General features: G+C 44.0%; 1 protein-coding gene across 1 annotated transcript in view; it reads left to right on the top strand.

Moving 5' to 3' along the window:
• The window catches only part of MYCBP2 (MYC binding protein 2), a 381,848-nt gene that overhangs the window by 240,577 nt on the left and 121,477 nt on the right, over positions 1-19,794 (top strand). Inside the window, 8 exon segments of the mRNA XM_078766193.1 lie at positions 3,997-4,129; positions 5,341-5,448; positions 7,056-7,259; positions 10,016-12,064; positions 13,105-13,274; positions 13,420-13,646; positions 17,249-17,419; positions 17,574-17,731. Of these exon segments, the coding sequence (XP_078622319.1) occupies positions 3,997-4,129; positions 5,341-5,448; positions 7,056-7,259; positions 10,016-12,064; positions 13,105-13,274; positions 13,420-13,646; positions 17,249-17,419; positions 17,574-17,731 (3,220 nt within the window).

Here is a 19,794-nt window from a genome sequence, read left to right as displayed (position 1 = left end):
AGACATGGATGGTACATGAAGGATGCATGTAGGAGGAGAGCTTTGGGCTGCAGGTTCTACACTCCGTTTTCTTTTGGGCATGCTTGCTGTCGATGTCTACCATCACTGTTAAATGACAAATAAGAAATCACGAATGATGTTAAAAGTGCCTGTGAAAGGAGGCTCTGAGTTTTCAGTGAGGTAACAGAGGTTCTGAGTCATGTTCTACACTAGGGTACTTTTTAGCTGACTAAACCATGTTTAGTGGCATCAAAAGTGCTAATAGCTAAAACATCTAAATTCTTCCACACTAACGTTAGCTATCTAGGCCAATGAAACATTGTGCTAAGTTACTGTAGCTAGCTCAGCTGTCGTGCCTCTTTCTGGTTCAATTCATATACAGAAGTCAACAGATATGTCTCATGTTTGGCATTAACAAAAGTTTAAGTTACACCGACATTAGGAACATACTGTACATAGATGAGGCTAGCTTTAACGTTAGCTAACATGGTGCTGGCTGGCTCAGCTGTTATTCTGCCTGTTTATGATTTCATGCAGAAACTGAAGTCAAGAGTGTGAGTAACATTATAGTTAGCATCTTACCTGGCTAGATTGGAGGATGAATACCAAGAACAACACACAGATGGAATGGAAGACTGAACTTTCAACTGAGGTATTCAATAACATCAACGTTACCAATTGATACGAGCGCGCGACATTACCAATTGATACGAGCGCGCGAGCGCGCATGTTACATGGATGGAAATGTAAAATGGCAGCTATAGCAGCACTAATTTGGATCTCTAGTCTGTCATTTCTGCACTGTGATTGGATAACATAAAAAAATATGTTTGGGAGTTAACAGCAGGAGTTGGTAGATTTTACGTGGGCTGGGTGAGAAACCTTTAAATAAGCGAGTGAAAATCTCTCGCAATACAAGGTCAATGGTGGGAAGAAAAGTTGAGTGGTACCAATGTTACTGCCAATGTCCCGCCCCTATGCAAGACTCAGGAGCATCTTGTTGACATTTAACCTTGAAAATACCTGGGTTTAGACCCCTTATGTACCATGTTAAGTTATCTGCAGTATTAACGTATCCTTATCATTTGTAAAACTGATTATTTTGTAATTACAGCATTAATATGCATACTAGTATACCATAGACACATGTAATCATGTTATGAATAGTTCTATCATGATCTATGCCCTTCAAAACATGGGTCTAGACACCTTCATTTTTCAATTATCTGCAATATTGGCTGAGATATGTCAAAAATCGTTTTTTTGATAATGGCAGCAGTAATTTGCATAAAAATGGTATGTGGGACATTTTTTCAGCTTGGGGCCATAGCTAGTCATTTTCTACACATTTTTTCCAATCTAGAAACACTGATTAGAAGTATATCTCCGGGGGGTGCAGGGGGACCTAGTCTTCCTACTAGACTAACTTGCTAATTTGTCTATGCATAGCGCTGTCTCGATTTCTTCCAGAACTGTGTACGAACATCCGTGCCCGAGTCGATTCAATATTCTGATGACCTCTGTATTACCGGTGAGCGTTTTCATGACCCACGGAAGTAGGACATGCTTCGATGTTCTGATGGTACCCCGGTGTACAGCATTGATGATATCTTGAGCCATCGACCATACCAGTGTGTCGGCACGCGCAGAGCTACCCCCACTCCCGCAAATCAAAGTATGCAGAAATACACGAAGAGAATCTGGTATCTTCACGTAATCTGAAGTGAGTTCTGCTGGCTGAGGCGGCCAACGTTCATTGTAATGAGCATCTTTGATCTGGTGTCGCAGTGAAGTAGCTGCACGCACAATGTTACTTTCACCGTCCGTTCGTTCAAATGCTTTCACTTCTGCTTTCAGGTTTACGCACTCTGCAGCAATCTCTCGCTTTGTCAGATTATCGGGCATCAAGTATACACGGTGTTTCACATTGAAGAAGATGAGCGATTCTCCAAACTCTCTTTGTAATGTGCGCTGCAGATTCTTCTTGATGGAGTCACGAACATCAACTGAAAATGTATCTGAAGACAGGATATCTGTTGCAACATCAACTATTGGAACAATCCTCGGGTTCAAGAACAAGTCAGTGCGAATGAAATTGAATATACATCGTATCATTTCTTTTTTCTCGATATTATCTTCAATGTCAGTTTCTACTTGAGGTTTTTGGGGCCGTGTGTAGTTTCTATAGCAGGAGAAGTGGTAGTGAGCCTCAGCTGCAACCATATCTCGTGTAGTCAATGCCAAAACTCTCTCATCATTGCGAGCTGTCGCAGCATCTCTTATTGTCTTATCTGCTCGAAGTTCAACAGCCAAGACAACTGTTTCACGGGTACGACTGCCTTTTATGAATTTTGAAGCACGCTGGCAAAAAATGCATTTATCATCGTAGACCGTTGAAGTTGATCCTGTCTCTTCCCGTGATGATCGCCGTCGCACCGCATCGCCAGTATCAACTGAAGAACTTCTAGCTGCATTGGTCAAAGTAGCTAGGTGGTTTTTGTGAGTGAAGTCTGATCTACAAGCCCTATGGTATAATATTGGAATATTAGGAAGTTCAACTGCGCCTTCTTGGACTAGCTTTAGAATTGGATAAAAGTTTCTAACTGCGGCTGCGTCACACAATGTCTTCCAAGAACTGTTGCCCGCTGCCTTGCTTAGTTCAGAGAGTGGCGACTTCTTGCTGCACAGGATGCACGTTCCGGACTCAGGTTCAATCTTCGCCCGTTTCGCCTCGACACCGGCCATCTCAGCTGAAAGAACAAAAAGACTGACGTTAGATTACTCCGATATCCGAAAAGCTCGCCAGCTTACATAGACATACTCATCCAAGTCAGTGAACATGTTAGATGGCGCCACAATACAACTCTATAATAGAGTTGTATGTGGCGCCATCTAACATGTTCACTTTTAGTTCTTAAGCCACCCACCCCCCCCCCCCCCCCCTCAGAAATTAATCAGGTCACCGCAACAAATCTCAGACTGAGATATAGAATATAGATATAGAATAGACTAACGTCACTTTCGGCACTGGGTTCTGTGGGTTGATTATCGGCGGGAAATTCCAACTGACATAGTTTCGGTTTGTGGAAAGTGCATGCCTTTTCATATATTTTTTGTGTACACTCGTGGTGGATGATATGTTTTAGTTTTTGAGTTATTTTTATAGACAGATAAACGGTGTAGCACAATGCATAATTTGGAAAATCATACCAGTGTTGATTCACTAAAAAAAGTACAAGTCTAATAATAAAATATTGAAAAATATATGATTTTTTTTCGATAATTGATTTTTATAATAATTAATCTAAAACAAAATGCTTCATATTATTTTTTATTTAGACGGTACACATCGGACGTATATTTAGTCGTCAACCGCACATCGATAGCTAGTATAGAAGTCCAGATACACGTGCAACAATGTACCCCACCAAATGGGCATTTTCGAGCTGGGTGGTTTCAAAGATGGCGTCCATCCGGGCACTAAGCTACCGTTCTCAGATGTCCATCACACCTTTTCTGACACTTGAGACATTGGTCTAATGGAAAATCATAATGAGAATTACTCCCCCCCCCCCCCCCCGGAGCATTCACTTCAAAAAATGGCCGGTTGGCTCAAGGACTATTTGCTTGAGCCATTGCTGTTGAATAGCTGCTTATGTTTACATCTTACGTTTGATTGTTTAATCGATTTTATTGGTTCACATTGATGAAGAAACTTATTTGATAATGTTGAAGAAAAACTGCACTTTAAGCACATTTTTTTGTATACTTCTTTTTTCTCAAATGCCTCAAGACTTTAATCCGACAAAAATGCTGTATATATATATGCCTGTTATATATATATATATATATATATATATATATATATATATATATATATATATATATATATATATATATATATATATATATATATATATATATATATATATATATATATATATATATATATATATAAAAAACAGGCATAGTTTGACTGTTCAATCTCTCATTTAGGTGACAAACAATGAGGGAGTTTGGATCCAGCTTGATCGTGCCAGTATCACCGAGTTCTGTGACGAGGATGAGGGTGAGGCCTGGTCCTTGGCCTGTGATGGCAATGGGTTCCAGTATCTCCGAAATGATGACGGTGAGACTTCTTTGCATTGTGAACAGAAAATTTGCCACCAGTTGGCATTGGACCTGGCATTGTAGGTCCTACTTTTTTAAAGGGTTTTTGTTTACTGATTTACTATACATCTGATGGATTGCATTTTTGTCATGTTCAGTCACCGCTGTTTAGTTCCTAGCCGCCCATTTGATGTACTCGTACACATAATAATAATAATAATAATTCATTTATTTTGTATAGCGCTTTTCAAGAAGCCCAAAGGCGCTTTGACAGAGTGGAAAACATAATGCATAACAATACATGAAAACAACAATTGCAAAAAGACAAGAATCAATAGGGAAATATTTAAAGCAAAAGGAGGGAGAAGGAGAAGAGATAGTCAGGGGTTAAATGCTGTGGGTTGAATGTTGAATGCAGTGTTGAATAGGTGGGTCTTTAGTGATGTTTTGAATGTGGTGAGTGAGGAGGAGTCTGATGGTGTGAGGTAGTGAGTTCCAGAGGGTGGGAGCAGCGATGGAGAAGGCCCTGCCCCCCCAGGATCTGAATTTGGTCCGGATGGAGGGGGTCAGGAGGTTGGTACCAGCAGAGCGGAGGTTGCGGGTGGGAGCGTGTCTGGAGAGGAGGTCAGCCAGGTAGGATGGGGCCAGGTTATGGAGGGCTTTGTATGTCAAGAGGAGGATTTTGTACTGGATTCTCTGGGGGATGGGGAGCCAGTGAAGCTTGTAAAGGACGGGGGTGATGTGGTCACGGGTCCGGGAATGGGTGAGTAGACGGGCAGCGGAGTTCTGAATGTATTGGAGTTTATTGGTGATTTTTGAGGGTGAACCATAGAGGAGGCTATTGCAGTAGTCCAGATGGGAGGTGATGAAGGCTTGGATGAGGGTTTCTGCAGCCGTGGAGGAGAGGGATGAGCGGAGACGGGCAATGTTTTTCAGGTGAAAGAAGGCTGACTTTGTGATCTGTTTAGTGTATTTGTCGAAGGAGAGGGTTTGGTCAAAAATGACGCCAAGATTCCGGATGTGAGGGGATGTGGATACTGGGATACCGTCGATGTTGAGGGCAAAGTTATGGGTGGATTTTGTGAGCGTTTTTGGGCCAATGATGATTATTTCAGATTTATCACAGTTAAGCTAGACGCCAATACGTACACATTTGTTGTTTGCAATTCTGGTGCGTGATTCCTGGTTACCTTGGTGATTATACATTTTCCCCATTGCCACCTATTTCAGAGGAGGCTCAGGAAATGAACGAAGTGCAGCCAAGATGTTCTTTCCCGGTCCCCATCCCAGCTAAGAATGGGCCGAATTCCTATGCACAAGGCTTTGACTTTGCAGTCGGTATGTTACACTGATGACTCCAACTGTGTTCTTTATTGTGGCTTTTACCCCCGCCACTGAAGGTGGACAGAGGTTATGTTTGTCTGTGTGTCTGTTTGTTGTCTGTTTGTCTATGAGCAGGATATCTCAAAAAGTTATGGATGGATTGGGACGAAACTTAGTGGACAGCCTGGGTGGCTAACAAGGCCAAATTTATTAGAAGCCCTGTCTTACTCCCATTATTACAGGAAACGAATCTTATGTTCAACACTAAAGCTGAAATTATGTGTCTGTTAGTAGAGAAACAACGTAAAGGATCTCAAGTAAACGAGGAAGTTGAGACGCAGAGTGAAAGTAACGATGGCTATTTTTTTGTTTTTTGTTTTCCTGACATTCAAGATCTCATTTTCATTGGCTTTCATGCAAGGTGTCAAACTTCAATACCTGTGTATTATATTCTGACATGGCCAATTCCACATCTCACATGAACCTGAGGGCATCGGAGACTGTTGCAATGGCTGGGTGGACTCTGGTCCCTCACCCACATGACAGCACTGATTTTTCCACCTTAAGACGGCTTTCCCTTTAATAGGTTGCCCTTGCGGAAGTTTGACGATCATTTTGATGATGGTGATGGTGTAGAAATATTAATAACTAGCCGAAACCCGTGGAACATCCACGGAAGGGAGGATGTGGTGTATGGATAGAGTGTACCATTATGGATGGCATAGGGGAGCGCTCATGGGATCTTCTTCTTCCGTTAAGCTCCAATTTTTTCTCTTTAAGTTAAGTCCAATCAGTCCTCTGTTCGAAGTGCTCAGGCCATGCCTTCCCGCTCTCATACTTTTATTTCCGTTCGGTGTAGAAAGAGATTGACATATCGTTCGTCTGTTTTCAGCTCGTTATCTTTAAGCTTCCTTACGTCTCGCCACCTGCTTACACCTCTCTGAGTTACGAGGATTTATGCAACGCACCCCGAGTATCGCAACATCACTCCATTTAACTTTATTAAAATGACGATAAAGACGTTTCCTTATCTATCCTAATTTAAAATGTTCAAGGGAATAAAAAGACCATTTGGTTCACACCACCCATGTTCACACCACTCGACTGTCCAATCGGCGGACGGCTCGCTTCGCCTTCACCCAGCAGACGCCAATACGATGGCGTCGTAAGATGGCATCGTATCGGCAGTTAATCGGATGCTTTTGGGCCCCAACGTCGGCTAATTCAGATTTTTCGAGTATGGCGGTACGTGATAAACAAAGAGCGCGGTTCGTAGATCGTAAATCCATGAGTGCCGTGGGCATTGGGTCGCTGGGTGCGGCGTAAAAGGGATAACAAAGTCGAGTCCTTACGCTATTATTATATAGATGTTGCAAAATGGCTGCTTGGTTCTTGTGAAGTTGTTTTTACTTTGGTGCACAAAACGCTGTCTATCCATTTAAAGGAAGGTGATCCTACCTTTGTCTGTTTATTCACTTAACCCTAACCTCTCCCCCCCCCACCCCACCCCCCCCCCCCCCCGCTCCTACTTTATTTTCAATGTCTTTGTTTTATAAAGACATCAGCAGCCATTTACTTTGCAGCGTTTTATGCACTTACTGCTTGTTTTCTTCTTCCACCAGCCACTCCAAGTTTCCAAACAGCGGATGACCCCCTCCATACCACACTTGGTGAAATGCAAACCTCGTGTTTTACTCCGACTTGGCCATCACCTGATCGACCCTCGGACACTGCCGCTTTTGTGCCATCTGCTTCCTCTTTCTCCATAGCCCATGGCCCATTTGTGTTCGGACAGTCTCAGTCACCTCCAGGTTCAGCACTGCAGCGTACGTATTGTTACAGGCTCAGGGGTGCATGGTCCCGAGGGGAGTTCTCAGACAAATACTTCCTGGCCGATGAGCTGCAGATAACTCTGTGGCAAGATGGGTTTCTAGGCAACCACAGACGCCATCTGAGATGCTTAATTGTCCCCCGTCGCACCGCGGAGTGAAAGAAGGACTATGGTTTTCCCGTCCGTCCGTCCGTCCGTCCGTCCGTGCGGGCGTGCGTGCGCGCATACGTGCGTGCATAAGCGAAGGACTGCATTCAAATTTGGTGTGTGGGTGCAACCCACGTCAAAATCCAAGATGGCCGCCGCCATGTATGTCTGACGCCATGTATGTCTGAACCTTGTGAGTGGAATATCTTGAAAAATAAGCGAAGTACCAACTTCTAATCTGTTGTGTGGGTGTATCTAGGCATAAGGAAGAACCCTATTGAAAATTGGGTCGCCACATCAAAATCCAAGATGGCCGCCACCATATATATGTCTGAACCTTGTGAGCTGAATATCTTGAAAACTAAGCGAAGTACCAACTTCTACTGTGGTGTGTGGGTGTATCTAGGCATAAGGAAGAATGCTATTGAAAATTGGTTCGCCACGTCAAAATCCAAGATGGCCGCCACCATATATATGTCTGAACCTTGTGAGCGAAATATCTTGAAAAATAAATGAACTACTAACGTCTAGTCTGGTGTGTGGGTGTATCTACGCATAAGGAAGAACGCTATTGAAACTTGGGTCGCCACGTCAAAATCCAAAATGGCCGCCACCATATATATGTCTGAACCTTGTGAGCGAAATATCTTGAAAAATAAACGAACTACTAACGTCTGATCTGGTGTCTGGGTGTATCTACGCATAAGGAAGAGCGCTTTTGAAAATTGGGTCGCCACGTCAAAATCCAAGATGGCCGCCTTGCGTCTTCCACTTTGTCAACTCACATCACTTCACCGACGGGGAACCTAGGCGTAACGCTTGTTTAGGTAGGGTCCAGCGTTCAAATCCCACTTTACCTTCCTGACAAATTAATCACCCCAGTTAAGGGCTGTGCTTCCCAGCACTCCCTAGATGAGGATAGGTGCCTCAATCATTCCAGGGAAACGAGATAAGAAAGAGTGATAGACAGATAAAGATATTAGGTCGAGGTGTAGGATCGGCCTCTTGCTCACTCTGGCCGTCAGCGAGCTTACTTTGGCCCCAACGCAAGAATGTGGAATGGGTGAAAGAAGAGGGGAGTAGAGGATGTGGTGCGCAATGTAGGGAGAAGAGGTTCAGGTGAATGAATGTCTGTAGTGCTTTCGAGGAAAGCGTGAGATGTGATTCAGTAACCGTGAGATGCATTCAAAGTGAAAAAATTTGAAGTAGGGAAAGCCAGAGATAGATGTTGTAAATCAGTCTATTTGGCCAGCATGTCCAGGGAAACTCCGCAGCTTGTCAGCTCTCCGCTGCACCGCGTCACCAGCCTGTTAGTCTTCGCAGGCTCATACTCACAGTTTCATACTCGCAGGTTCTGTCTTGACTGTTCAATTTTCCCAGACACACACAAGCCCTCAGACCTTTGATTTGCAGGCTTAATAGGCCCATGGGAGGGGTGTGGTTCTGGGACCGAGCAGTCTCATGCCCAGCTTGTTTTGTGGGTGCTGCCTCCTCACTGGTCCGTTACCGTTCCCATGTGATGCCCATTGGCCGAGCCCAGCTCCTGCCGTGATGCTGACAGCTAAGGCTAGCCATCGGGCATCTACGTCTCCCTGCAGGTCCCCCACCAATCTGCCGGTGTGGCGCGCTTGCGCTGTGCTATTATGGTCTTGGTTAGATTTGTAATCGTGGTATGTGCCGCTTTATGCTTCTTTTTTTTGTGGATTTGATTTGTAATGGTGGTTTGCAATGTTGGTTGTTGAGTGTAATGTTTGAGAGTAATGTTAAGTGTTGCAAAGCATGTGTGGATGCGCTGCAGAGGTGCGGCGAAAGGGAAATTGAGAGAGAGAAAAGAACAAAGGGAAAGACAGACAGGATTTATGGTAGATGGAGAAGAATCTCAAAGGGGTTCAAATCTTCAACACAAACACAACACATTTTCCTTTCCATTGATACGAGGGGAAAGGTAATTTAGCTCGACAAAATTACTACAAATAAAAAAATTTTAATAAAAAAAACATAAACTAGAACGGCACTCAGTAGAGAGCATACCTCTGCCAGGTGAACAGTTTAAGTTTTGTATCCCAGGGTAGACCAGAATATCACAATACAGAATCGCATTTAATCAAAATCATCTGTCCACAACTTTTTGAGATATCCTGCTATATATTGTTTTTGGCCCAATCTCCCAATGGTGAAGAATCACTTTAAAAATTCTAGTAGCCGGATCCGAATCCAGATCTTCACCAAAATCTAAGCATTTCGTCCTTGTCACATATGTTACCTCTCTGCCAAATTTCGTCCGAATCCGTCCGCAATTTTTTGAGATGTCTTGTTCACAAACAGACAGACAGACAGGGGTGAAAACATAACCTCTATCCACCTTTGGTGGCCGAAGTAAAAACAAAATTACTGCGTTAGGGATCCCATACGTGTTTGTATGAGTCTCCGGAAGCCATAACAGTATATTTTGCAAGTCTCAAGGATTTTTATTTTTGTTATAGAAATTTGTTTGGGTGTGCAAATGACCCAGGCTTGATGGGTTATGGGTTAAAATAGATAATTCCTTTCTTTGTTTCCTTGTACAATATACAACTTTCACTAATTAACTTCCTGCCTCTACAGATGGCGAGGTCATGCACGTGTTGGAGCCAAAATTTGGTATTGACAGTTCTCAAGTGAAGACCGACTTGTCCAAGCACATCAAACCTGAAGAGAAGGAAGCCAGAATGTCTAAGGCAAATGGTGTCCGCAGTGGCCGGACCCAAGGGAAGCCTGGAGAGTCCAGCATTCGCTCTGCCTCTGAAGCACTGCTCCTGAAGTCTGACGCTGGGAAGCTGCGCACAGAATCTCATCATGGACGTTCACTCTCTCCAAACCATAACTCTCACGTTCCTCCCAAAACAGACTCTCCGCGACGCTCTGCCTCACCTATAATCTTCAGGCCCAATTCGCCTTCTTTGTCCGGCCGCTCCCTCTCACCAAAGACCAAAACTTTGTCAGGATCTCACAGCAGGCCGAGTAGCCCAGGCACACCCCGTCTGACTTCAGAACAAGGGCGCTTGGGCAGCTCTCCACCGCTAAAAGCTGAAAGGGCACCACGCTCTACCAGCCCTGCTGTCACTAAGGCACTAGTTGGAGAACATAGTAGGCCTTCTAGCTCAGGTTCCAGCTGCTCCTCTTTAGAACGATCTCGGCCCTCAGCTGCCGGACTTGGGAAAGGAGCCCGTTCACCTCGTGCCCGCAACTCCTTGATGCAAAACCATGGAGAGCAGTTTCCACAGAATCTTCCTGCTACCACATCCTGTTCCTCACCATCTGCCATGTCACCATCTCATAATGTTGCTTCATCTTCTTTCAGGACAAAGCATGAATCCCAGAGGGCACGTTCAAAATCGGACTCGAGCACTCTTTTGGTTGCTGGTTCGGAAGGTAAGACTTGGCGAACTGCAATGAATGGCGGTGTGGAAAGTTTGCATCCAGAAGATGCGTTTGAACCGGGGTGTAAGCCCTCCGCTCATGTTGTGCAGGAAAATCTTCACAGTGAAATTGTGGATGTTTGTACTTCAAGGGCACTCACTGGGAACCCTGGAATAGAAGCCTGGCGAAAGGCTGAGGGTAGCACTGAGACCATTGGTTCCACATTCATCGGAGGTGAGAGCTCTCCACTGCATGGCCGTAGTGATGATGACTCGGATGCTGCTCCACGTGTGCACTTCAGCATTGGCAAGGCTACTCCACGTGCTGAAATTGACCCTCGGTCATCGCCTAAAACGGGACGTCGCAGTCCTTGCCGCTTCGGTCGAGGTAAAAAAGATAAAAACAATGGTGCTGGGGCAGGTGGAAAGATCATTGAGCGAGTGGTTGTAAGGCCTGTTAAAGAAGCATTGTCACCATCGGTTGCAGATTGTGCTCGCACAGTTTTCGCAGCCTTCTTGTGGCATGAGGGCATTGTGCATGATGCTATGGCATGTGCCTCTTACTTGAAGTTCAATCCCGGTTTGGCCAAAGAGGGAATCACCGTTTCAGCTGCCATGCAATCCGGATCTGACTCTCATGGCAATGATTCACAGGCAGAAGGGGCAACAGGTTTTGCACCAGCAGCAGAAACCGAACGTGAGGCAAAGTTGAAAAACCGACATTCGCTTGCCATTTCCACTTTCCCTGAAGCAAAACACCTACCACCACCAGGTTCTGTAAATAAGAACCAGGTATTATCAATGCTGCGTGAATCTACCCCAGCTGAGGATGAAGTGGGGGGGAGTGTTAAACAGGTTGGTGTGCGACCTCGCTCAGCCCTGCCGCTCACTCTTCAGCACCTTGTCGCATTTTGGGAGGAGGTGTCAGCGGCAACACTGCATGCATCGGTGCAAAACCTCATCTTACCCAGCCCTGGAGCATCTGCTCAGAGTCTACAACGAAGGGAGTCGGCACGAGAACGTGATAGAGCCAAGAAAGACAAGAAAAAGAAAGGGGAAGTGGGTGGGATTGGAGGTGGTGCAGGAGGAGGACCTTTTCGTCCCCGTGCTGGAAATGTGTTTGGAGACCTGGTCCAGTTCGGTTTGGGTGGCGTTGTCGTTGCCGGTGGAGGGCAAGAAAAGGAGACCGTTTGTGAGCTCTGTGGAGGGCTCTTTCCTTACCCTGTTACCTATCACATGCGACAGGCACACCCAGGTATAACTATTTGGCGTCGGTAATCAAACACCACTGAGTGAAACAAGCATTTTTTTAAGATTGAATTTTTATGCCTCCATTGACAAAGTCGCTGGAGGCATTATGTTTTCAGGTTGCCCGTCCGGCTGTCCGTCCGTTTGTGATAGGTTTTCGTTACCGCGATAACTTGTGAACCAGTGCTGGGATTCTGACCAAATTTGGTACACTTATGTAGAATGATGTAAAGATGAACTGATTAGGTTTTGGGGTCAAGATGTCAACGGTCAAAGTCTGTAATCTAAATATCTATAAAGCTCAGTTGACTTTTTGCTCCACCAAATAACAGCGAAACGGAGTTGAGTAAAAGGGTGAAAATTCTACAGATGCTGTGATAAATAACTACCTCTGTCGGTTTGAATGTTTGAAAGAGAATAGACGTCTGGATCAATTTTTGAATTAAATTTAAATCCCGATTTATATATATGTAAACGCGAGTTGGCTGTGTGTGTGTCCGCGTTTTATTCAGAGATGGCTGACCGGATCTTCATCAAACTTTCAGAGGTTCATCAGTGAGTGCCTGGGAGTGTTTTAGGGAAACGACAACAAAAAAAATTGAAAAAAAAAGTTCATTTTTTTGGAGTTAAAAAAAACAAAATAACGCTCGATAGTGCCAAAGCCTTTTTAATTTAATGATAGTTATACACAAGTACACATTCGCATAAATAAATACAAAACAATTACCAGACATTTGAATACAAATAAATCAAACAATTCCGGAAGTGTACGAATTTGGTAGTACGGCTTCTTCTTCTTCCTGATCGGCATCAAACTTAACTCAGAATCGTGAGCCACATTCACTCGGAAACGTGAGCCCCTTCCCCCCTTTCCCCCTCCCTTCCCCTCCTCTTCCCCCCTCTTATTTTACAAATGGCCTACACTTATTAAACCTTAGCTGATTTTGACTCATGTACATGTTCATTGCTGAGACATTGACTCGTTGGGTTTGGAAAAACCGAATGATGCTTTCTAATTGACCTCAACTCGGGTATGGCTTACCGTAGGTTGTGGACGATATGCTGGAGGGCAAGGCTACAACAGCAGCGGTAACTTCTGTGGAGGTTGGGCTGGAAACTGTGGTGATGGTGGTATGGGTGGCAGCACCTGGTACTTGATCTGTGACGCATGTCGCGAGAAGTACCTTCGTGAGAAACAAGCATCATCCAAGGATAAGGTGGATACTGTTGTGGTGGACAAGCTAATGCACTCTGAAGGAAGGTCCCATTTGCAATACTGTACTTTTGATGGCATTGCACTAATGTAACATCATTCCTAACACGCAACTAATGTAACACCGTGTCTGTAACATCATTATGCAGGTAAAGAAAATTAAGAAGAGGATCGCTCAAGTACGGACACCTCGTGCTCTCCCACCAATGGAGGCTCAGCAAGTGATGAAGGCCAATGCCATGTTTTTACTGTCCCTTGCAAGCTCTGCAGAATCTGCTGGTCCAACCTACTATCCTCATCGGCCAGTAGGCCAATCTCCATGCAGTGCCAACCTCCCACAAAAGTTGCCGTGCCTCTACCTGCAGACCCTTGCCAGGTTGGTGACTTGTGGATGGCACTTGGTCTTTTGACACAAATCAAGCACTCTGTCAATTTCCTGCTCCGTTATGTAATTATGAAATGAAATATTATGGTCTGTATTTCGGAGTGTGTTAGTCTTTGAGAGGGTTTTTCAATCATGATTGCACACAGGTTACGATTGTCGATGGCATCATCTAGTTGACATATTTTTACGAATAGATAATCATTGTAACTTTGCATACAGTCACGTGAAAATGTAAGTACACCCCATGTAAAGTTTTGACTTTTTCAACATATTTCAACATACAGCTATTTGATCTTCATTTCAACAATATTGACAGGTAAAGGTGATATAATATAACAAATATCATGAAACATTTACATTTTGTAGTCCATTGTATAATTTAAATAAACATAAATGCAAATTTCGCACGTGGAAAAAGTAAGTACACCCCTCCATTTATCACTACTTCAAATACCTAAAATTAGAATCAGGTGCACCAGCTCAGGTGAAAATGATTAGAACATCGTTAGAGAGGATCTTGGAGGAACCTGTCTTATTTAAACCTCAGACATTTAGTTTGGTTTACTCTTTGTTGTTGAAGTGTGGGGCGTCACCATGCCTAGATCAAAAGAGCTCTCTGAGGCCTTCAGAAAGAAGGTTATATATGCCTACAAGTCTGGGAAGGGATTTAAAAAGATCTCCAAACAATTTGAAATCAATCATTCGACTGTCCGGAAGATCATCTACAAGTGGAGAAGATTCCAAACAACTGCCAACTTCTTCAGGCCAGGCCGCCCCAGCAAGTTCAGCCTGAGACCAGACTGCAAGATGCTGAAAGAAGTCTAAGAACCCCAGAATGTCATCACGGGACCTACAGGTAGCTCTTGCCACTGTTGATGTCAAGGTGCACGAGTCTACCATTAGAAAGAGGCTGCACAAATTTGATCTACATGGGAGGTGTGCCAGGAGGAAACCTTTGCTGTCCAGAAAGAACATCAGGGCAAGACTAAAGGTTGCCAATGAACACCTTGGCAAAGCCCAGCACTTCTGGAACAATGTGCTCTGGACAGATGGGTCAAAGGTAGAGCTATTTGGCCACAGTACCAGAAGACATGTTTGGCGAAAACCAAAGACAGCATTTGACCACAAGAACCTGATACCAGCTGTAAAGCATGGTGGTGGAAATATTATGGTTTGGGGCAGCTTTGCTGCATCAGGGCCTGGGCAGCTCACCATCATAGTGTCCACTATTAATTCTTCATTGTACCAGAGGGTGCTTGAGGATAATGTGAGGCCATCTGTCGGAAAGTTGAAGCTCAACCGAAGGTGGACCTTGCAACATGACAATGACCCTAAACATACCAGTAAATCCACCAAGGAATGGCTGAAAAGAAATAAATGGAGGGTTCTGGAATGGCCAAGTCAAAGCCCGGATCTAAATCCCATCGAGATGTTGTGGGGGGATTTGAAACGAGCTGTGCATGCAAGAAACCCCTCAAACATCGCACAGCTGAAAGAATTCTGCATGGAGGAGTGGGCAAAAATTTATCCCAGCTGATGTCAGAGACTGGTAGACAGTTAAAAGAAACGCCTACTTGAGGTTGTTTCTGCCAAAGGGGGCAATACCACCTATTAGAGCCAGGGGTGTACTTACTTTTTCCACATGCATAATTTGCATTTATGTTTATTTAAATTATACAATGGACTACAAAATGTAAATGTTTCATGATATTTGTTATATTATATCACCTTTATCTATCAATATTGTTGAAATGAAGATCAAGTATGTTGAAATATGTTGAAAAAGTCAAAACTTTACATGGGGTGTACTTACTTTTTCACATGACTGTACGTTGAAGTTAGGTTTGAGAATCGTCATTGTAGAGAGCAAGGTGGCTAAAGTTGTTGATATAGTAGCTGAAGGTTTGAGAAAACGTGCTGGTTTTGCATTGAAATGGTTAACATGTGAGCTCATACTTTGGTTTTTAATTTTTATTATTTTACATTTTTTTTACGAGATAAGATAAAAGACTATACTTCAAACCAAACTTTCTGCACATGTAAACTCTTTTGTTCCTCTTCTGTCAAGTTTGTTTGTGGAACTTCCTTCCTGGGGTTTTTCAATCCCACCACCGTACTTCCTCCAAAGCTTCATGCAGGCGATGCGCCCCTTATGAATACAAGAGTGGTCCTTGCTATCCATGTCTGTTGTGTTTTCATCTATTGTTTTCATCTATACTGGGGGCGGTATGGAAGTAATCTCTCTTATTAGTTCCATACCAGTTTCACCACAGGGGACTATAGGTTTGCTGTCTGACCGTCTGTCCGTCCCACGTGTGGTTTTCCAGACTTTTTCCCCATACCCTTCAACATATTCATCTGAAACTTGGTACATAGCTTCATTATGATAAGTTACAGAACAAGTTTGAGTTTCAGAGCGTTTCGCCAATTTTTCATGGAGTTATGCCCTTTTTGGAGTTAGGAAATATTACATATGGGTCAGTTTCCAGACTTTTTCTCCATACTATTTCACTTATTAAACTGAAACTTGGTACATTACTTTATTGTGATAAGTTACAGAAACTGCAACGTATTCTGTAGATTTTCATACCTAAAACAATTTAGCCTACTGTATGTGGCTCACAATTGCTGAGTGCTTTGGAACAAGAACATTCATTGGGACCGGTTGGGACATGTATTGCAAAGCCATTCTCCCTCCTGTTTTATTTCTCATAACTATAATCTCAAAAGTTATTAAACTTGCATGGAGAATTTGACATTAGTACTGAATACATGGTTATTTTTGCACATAGTCCTCATCACAATCGATGCATGGTGAGAGAGTGACAATCTTTTGGAGTCAGTCTCCTTTCCTGAGATTCCACGAGTGTGGAAGGCCTTATTTTTGACCACTTCAAAAGGAGCACCAGCCCATAGTGGGGAGCCATACTCCACAGAGCTGCGTATGAAGTAGTTGAACACTGTGATGAGATTTGTGCAGCTGAGCAATGCCTTGGCTCTACGGAGGATATCCAGTCAGCGACTAGTCTTTGATGCTAGTTTGGTAATATGATCAAACAAATAAAGGTCTTAGGAGATAGTGAGGTCGAGGCGTTACAAGAACTGCTTCTCTTCCCGTGACTGCCCAGAGAAGAGTCTTGGATAATTTGATTGCTGTTCCTTGTGAAGAGAAGTTGTGTGAGAGTGTGTGGCTTACTGCAATGCTCGATATTAACAAAAAAACAGTTGAGTTTTTTCTTAAGCAGTGTCCGGTGCGAGTCAATCCTTTTTGAAGGGACGGAATGCAAGGGGAATGTGTAACAGGTGTTCACCCGACCAGCTCCCACTGAGCTTTGGAGGATGGTTAGAGGCTGGATAATTTGAATCAAAGATGAGCCTGATGATGGCCCCTGGCTCTTTGCAGGACAGATATAATGGTTCTGCACTGTGAGGAGAGACAGGTTGCTATAAATCGTTTTCTGTTGCAATTCCCTCGACTACACTTGAACGGCATGTATAATTGTATATAGTATATCCTGTGATGCCACATGGTCTGTGACTGTTTCAAAATGGCATACCTTCCCTGCCTTTCGTGTCCTTCCCCACTTATTCAGACAACATCAGGCTGAGGTATTGGAAGGTGGACAGGACCCCCAGCTGTACCAAGATGAGGCGCAGTTTCTGCGCTCTTGCACTCATACAGTGCCCTTTATCTCGGTCACTCCTGGTGCCAGCCCACAGACCTGTACCATCCAGGAGCCAAACTTGAAATCTCTGCCACCTAGGTTTGTCATTTCACCTTGATTGTTCGCTTTATCTTTTTGATATGTGCCGTGTACTTTCATTTTATTTGCTACTTTTTGTTTCTTATTCTGCATTAAAACTGAAGGCTAAACCTATTCCTTATATTAGCCACACGATCTACCAACTGTGTGACAGCCTCGAGACGAGCCCAGTGGCAGAAAGTGATGGGACAAAGCGTGTGGTCTTTCAGCGCTCATACTCTGTGGTGGCTTCGGAGTATGATAAACAGCCCAGTTCTAACCCTGTGCGAATGAAGGTGGCCACCCGACGAAGGGTGAACAGTGGCGATGCAGGTAAGTGTGCCCACAAATTTTGCAAGGTGCAGTGAATAAATGGATATGCCACTTGAAGTATGTGCCATGTTGAACTGATTGGTTATGTTGACGTTTGATGTAACTCGCCTCCATGATCTTCATTCAAAATCCAGATTAATTCTCCTGGAAAACCTTTGAACCACATGAAAGGGCAGAGAGGAAGGACCTACAGGGCCTTCAGAAAGTGTTCACACCCCTTGACCTTTTCACATTTTGTTGTTGCAGCCTGAATTTAAAATGGGGAATTTGTCACTGATCTACATACAATACCCCATAATGTCAAAGTTGAATTTTTTTTATTGTTGAATTTTTTACAGAATAATTAAAAAGGGAATACATAAATATCTAACTAACATAAGTATTCAACCCCTGGAGTCAACACTTCGTAGAAACGCCTTTGGCAGCGATTACAGCTTCAAGTCTTATTGGGTATGTCTGTGTCATCTTTACACATCTGGATTTGGGGGGGTGGGTGGGTGGGGGTCGGGTTCTCTCATTCTTCCTTGTGAATTCCCTCAAGCTCTATCAAGTTGGATGGGGAGTGTTGGTGAACAGCAATTGTCAAGTCTTTCCACAGATTTATCAATGGGATTCAAGTCTGGGCTCTGGCTAGGCCACTCGAGGGCTTTCACATTCTTGTTCTGAAGCCAGTGTTGATTTTGCTGTATGCTTGGGGTCATTGTCCTGTTGGAACGTACTCGTAAATCTTCACTGCAGTCTAAGGTCTTTTGCACTTTGAAGCTAGATCTCCTCAAGGATTTGTCTGTATTTGGCTCCATTCAGTATGCCCTCCATCCTTGCAAGTCTCGCAGTCCCTGCCACTGAAAAGCATCCAAATCGCATGATGCCGCCAGCACCATGCTTCACAGTAGGGATGGGGTTAGATGGGTTATGAGCTGTGCTCTGTTTCTGCCAGGCGTAGCACTCTGCATTCAGGCTAAAGAGGTCAATTTTCGTCTTGTCAGACAATATAATCCTTTGCCTCATACTCTGAGTCTTTCACATGCCTTTTTCTCAGGAGTTTAAAACAGCTGTTCACCACCATCTCTTATCTTCCCCCATCCAAAACCTTGATCTTTTCCACCCCCGCTAATTCACCCCAGATACACTTTTTTTGAAATTCCAACTTCTTTCCTGGAAGTCCTTGCAGTGTTCATATGTTTTATACTTCTCCCACCTCCCCCCAAGCCCTCTCCCTCCCACATTTCTCTCAATGTCCCTGCTCTCAAATGTTGTGGTTGTGTCCTTCCCCCTCTCTCCCCATCTTGTCTACCGCTCCCTTTATTTTGTGTTTTATGTGTCGGTTTGACTTTTTGTGTGACTAATGTTAGCTCTTTCACGAGCCTCGATCTTGTATACAAAAAATATATATACAGACTTGGCATTTAATATGGAATATTTTTTTTTTCTTGACTTCGGTTTACTTTCTTAACTCAGTATATCAATCTGGTGAGTTTCTTTTACACTTTGGTGATTTATTTGTTAAAAGAACCATGTCACTGATTGTCTGTCGCAGCAAGAAGTCAACAACAGGATTATATCACAGGTTGCGTGGCAAAATGTACGGACAGGTGCATTTGACGATTGGCTTCACAGTCGGGTATACAAGGGTTGTTGCGTTCTGTATTCGTGGAAAACAACTGCTGCATGTCTCCAAACCTTATTGCCACTTCCTCTGGAGATGGTCCGTCAACTCGACAATGCTGTTTGTCATGGAGTGGTGGCTTTACAAAATTACGGCATGAAAGAGCGTGCTATTGCTCGGCAGTATGGCATCACTCAAGGTCAGGTGTCAAAGATCCTGAAACGAAATGCTCAGAGGGGTGTCCCTACTCCAATACCGAGGCCAGGACGTCCCCGCAGAACCACAAGGAGGGATGATCGCCAGCTGCACCGGTTAGTCCGCAATGGCCGTACCAAGTCAGCTAATCGGCTTAGGGCTGAGTGGCAGCAACTGACAAATGTGCCTGTATCCAGAAGGCTAGTCAACCAACGACTGGTTCAAGCAGGCTATCGTGCCAGGTGTCCCTTGAGAAAGCCAC

Source organism: Myxine glutinosa, chromosome 12, assembly GCF_964187855.1.
Source record: "Myxine glutinosa chromosome 12, kmMyxGlut1.1, whole genome shotgun sequence".
In the NCBI taxonomy this organism is placed as follows: domain Eukaryota; kingdom Metazoa; phylum Chordata; class Myxini; order Myxiniformes; family Myxinidae; genus Myxine; species Myxine glutinosa.
The sequence above is the reverse complement of the archived record's forward strand: the minus strand, read 5'-3'. Positions and strand labels throughout refer to the sequence as shown.